We start from the raw sequence: 3,476 nt of genomic DNA on the forward strand, positions 1-3,476 counted from the left end.
CAATTACTCTCTTAACATTTAATATTTCAATCCTCACTCTAAATTAATTAATCTAACGTCATTTTTACTTATGTGTGCGTCTTGTTGTATTAGACTAGACTTGTATAGGAATAGGTAATTATGGCCATACAAACGTTATCATCCCAAAATTCAATAGTTTCTATTCTCTTAGTCAAAAGACACGCCTGTTATGCCTTATAAATATATTTGGAAAAAGAAAAGAAAAGCAAACTAACTCGTACTCTGCTGTTATGCCTCCTTGTATCTGCGCTTGTGAGAAAAATATTTAGGCTGTTTCGAAATTTCAATTCAGTCCACTAAATCAGTTGAGAGGTTTTAAAAGGTGTGGAAAGTATTCACATTCACTGAAAAGCAACTCTTTACAGTTAAAATCCATACAAGGTCTGCAACAGGAATTATGTTCTACATATTCTCTTTATTCTCTCTTTTGCAATTTTTCCTAGACTTGTGATTGGGATAGTTAGCAGATTCAACACACTTTAACATGCAACTGATTATCATTTCCAATGCAGAAGGATGGAATCCCAGCAGTTACAAAGAGAATTTCCTGCCTCTGAGGTATGAATACTATACCATCTTGTTATTCTTATAAAGTGGTTCTGGGTTTGGATCATTTGCGTTGGGCTTGGAGTTTATTTCATTAACACTTTTGGTTTGGTAGGTTGCAAACGAATTTGTGAACCAGTATTACTGTGTTCTAAACAACTGTCCAGATAAGCTATACGAGTTCTACAAAGATTGCAGCACTATCACCCGCCCTGAACCCAATGGTCAATTGTTGCATGTAACAACCCTAGAAGTAAGTCAAATATTGCAGTAGATTCAGTGTATAACAGTTTCAAATCATACAAATTCATTTTTGAAATACAATATTACCATATGGCATGCAACTACAAGATACCTTCGAAGTTTAATTTTTATCCATGGTTTAAGTTTACATTTCTTTATTCAATCAAATTTGCAGACATAATGTTGTTCTTGTTTTGAATGGTTGTTACCAACAGGCTATTAAAAACAATATAGTGTCTTCGCTCAATAAGGGAAATGCGGTTAAAATAGGAACTGTGGATTCACAAGAAGCTTATAATGAATCTTATATCATACTGGTAACTGGGATCATATTAGGGCACGAGAATGTCGAAAGAAAATTTGCCCAGTCTTTCCTTTTAGCACCACAGGAGAGAGGCTATTTTGTTCTAAACGATGCATTTCGGTATTTGGAAGAATCCCAGTATTCAGAAGACAAAACTTATATGTCGGCTAATGCTGTTTGTGATGAGCCTTTGCAGGAAGGTAAAATGGTCTCTTCTTCTATCTTTCAGTATTTTTCGATGTAGAATCTTCTTTAATCGCAGCCTTTCTGTGTCTTAGCAGAGATAGTTCCTGCAAAAGAAATTCAAAGATTTGAATCACAACCTTCGAAATTGGAAAATAAACATGCTACTGAAACTGTTGAGAATGAACAACAGCTTAAGGATATTGAGAAAACTATTTCACCACCAGAAGAAACAACAAAAATGAGTTTTCTAGCAGTTGTAAGTATAAACATTTTGAATGCACGTCGAGCACTTCAAAGCCCTTTCATACATTGAGCGTTTGTAGAATATGATGTTACTGATATTTTTTTCTTTGAATGTTCAGCTTTTGAAAGAGAACCCACATCCTATTCAAAGGCCAACCGTTGTGGTGAAATTTCCAATAAATACCGGACTGAAAGCAAATGTACCATCACAAGTACATACAACATCACAATCCTTGAACTCTAATTCTCGAAAAGCCCCAGGTTAGCATAATCTTCCCTTCACCATTTTTTAATTGTATCTTTCAGGTTCTTAATTTCTCACTAACCTTGAAATCCCATATAACTTACAGTCAATGAGAACTCAATCCATTTAAGAAATTTGCCATGGAATTCTACAATTACTTTGCTTGAAGAAGAGTTTAAAAAATATGGTTCTATAAAGCCCGGTGGAATTCAAATCAGAGCCAACAAGGTATGTTTTTGAAAACAAATCTCGCTTGTTTTCTGCTCTTTTCCTTCTGTAATGTTTAAATACTGTAATGCAGGAAAAAAACTTTTGCTATGGTTTCATTGAGTTCCAATCATCAACTTCTGTGGAGAGTGCTGTAAAGGTACTTAATTTGTATCGAATTATTTAGTGTTATTAGATATTGTATTTATCTTTATTTTCATAAAACTTGTATTTATATTTTGTAAGCAGGCATCTCCTATTGTCATCTCTGGGCGTCGCGTATATGTTGAAAAGAAAAGGTTGGCTGGTTTCAGAGGAATTTCGCAAAGCCTTAATTAAGTTATTATCTATTCATATAATGTAATATAGTCTTCAAATATAATTGTTTTTCTCTGCTCCTACTGATTGATTTCTACCATGGAAAGACAATATTCCAAATGGCGTAAAGAGAGGAGGCGATCGTCAAGGACGCAATGGCTATGCAAGAAATTTCTAACTTGTATTTCCGAGAGCTTCAAATGTACAGAAGAAGTACATGTTTTTTATTCATACTTGGTCTAATCTAAAGCAGTTTACCCCGTAGAGGCATAACCAGTATGAACAAAGGCAAAGGCATAGGCATGGGAGAGCATAGACAATAATAGAGTCACCTTGCCCAGATTGAGATAGAGACCCAGCAAGGGCGGATGGAAACTCTGCAGCTGGTCATGAATTTGGAACCACGCTGCAACTGGAAGGGATCCTGAGCAAGGTGCTGGCTCCGAAGCTGGTTTTACTGGGTCTCGAAAGCCAATCGCTTCTGATGGTGATTTGAAATTTCGAAGAATCATCAATGTAAATGTAATTAGAACTCTGTATGGTTTGTTAAAGAGTTCTATTTTTGTTATCTATATATAAAATTTTGTTATATCTTATACAATGAAGGTTTGAAATATGTCAAATGTATAATCTACATCATATGTCATGAATATTATAAAAGGTATAATCTACATCATATGTAATTAGAACTCTGTATAGTTTGTTAAAGAGTTCCATTAGATTCTCTCTTCCACACCTTGTTTTACGTTTTATATTATTCTATTTTCATAATATTCTATGTTTTATATCTTATTCAAAGATATTAAAGGTTTTAAGGATATTTTATTGGTGATATTAGATGGGTCAAATGTGAAAAATAGAGAATTGAATGGACCATATCATGACTACCAACTTTCATAAGATATATTAGATGAGAAAATATTCGAATCATATACTAAAATCTGTTAATGAATGTTTACTTGAATAAATAAAACTTTAAGAGTTTCTTATAATACAAGGAATAAAATTGGTCATTTGTTGAGATGAAAAATTAGAAAAGGATCCGAAAGGAAGTTTATTGTGGTGTATGTAAATAACGAAAAATTGAAACTTGGTATATTACTATAAGCATGGAAATAGACCTTTGTATACAAAAGAAATGATAGATTCCTAGGATTAGAAAAA

At 33.5% G+C, this 3,476-nt stretch overlaps 1 protein-coding gene across 1 annotated transcript; it reads left to right on the forward strand.

The window, feature by feature from the left end:
- The first annotated feature begins 537 nt into the window (after positions 1-537).
- On the forward strand, positions 538-2,333 carry LOC131862578 (nuclear transport factor 2-like). Its single transcript, XM_059215060.1, has 8 exons — positions 538-579; positions 683-820; positions 1,026-1,314; positions 1,396-1,556; positions 1,663-1,804; positions 1,894-2,015; positions 2,089-2,154; positions 2,244-2,333. Exons 1-8 carry the CDS (start codon positions 538-540, stop codon positions 2,331-2,333), a joined length of 1,050 nt encoding a protein of 349 aa, XP_059071043.1.
- The last annotated feature ends 1,143 nt before the right edge of the window (positions 2,334-3,476 follow it).

This window comes from Cryptomeria japonica, unplaced genomic scaffold, assembly GCF_030272615.1.
Source record: "Cryptomeria japonica unplaced genomic scaffold, Sugi_1.0 HiC_scaffold_48, whole genome shotgun sequence".
Classification (NCBI taxonomy): Eukaryota; Viridiplantae; Streptophyta; class Pinopsida; order Cupressales; family Cupressaceae; genus Cryptomeria; species Cryptomeria japonica.

Excerpts from the sequence above, each read along its gene's own strand:
- LOC131862578 (XM_059215060.1), top strand. The coding sequence starts at position 538 with ATGGAATCCCAGCAGTTACAAAGAGAATTTCCTGCCTCTGAG. Across the intron at positions 821-1,025 it reads TGCATGTAACAACCCTAGAA|GCTATTAAAAACAATATAGT; the intron begins GTAAGTCAAATA and ends TGTTACCAACAG. Across the intron at positions 2,155-2,243 it reads CTGTGGAGAGTGCTGTAAAG|GCATCTCCTATTGTCATCTC; the intron begins GTACTTAATTTG and ends TTTTGTAAGCAG.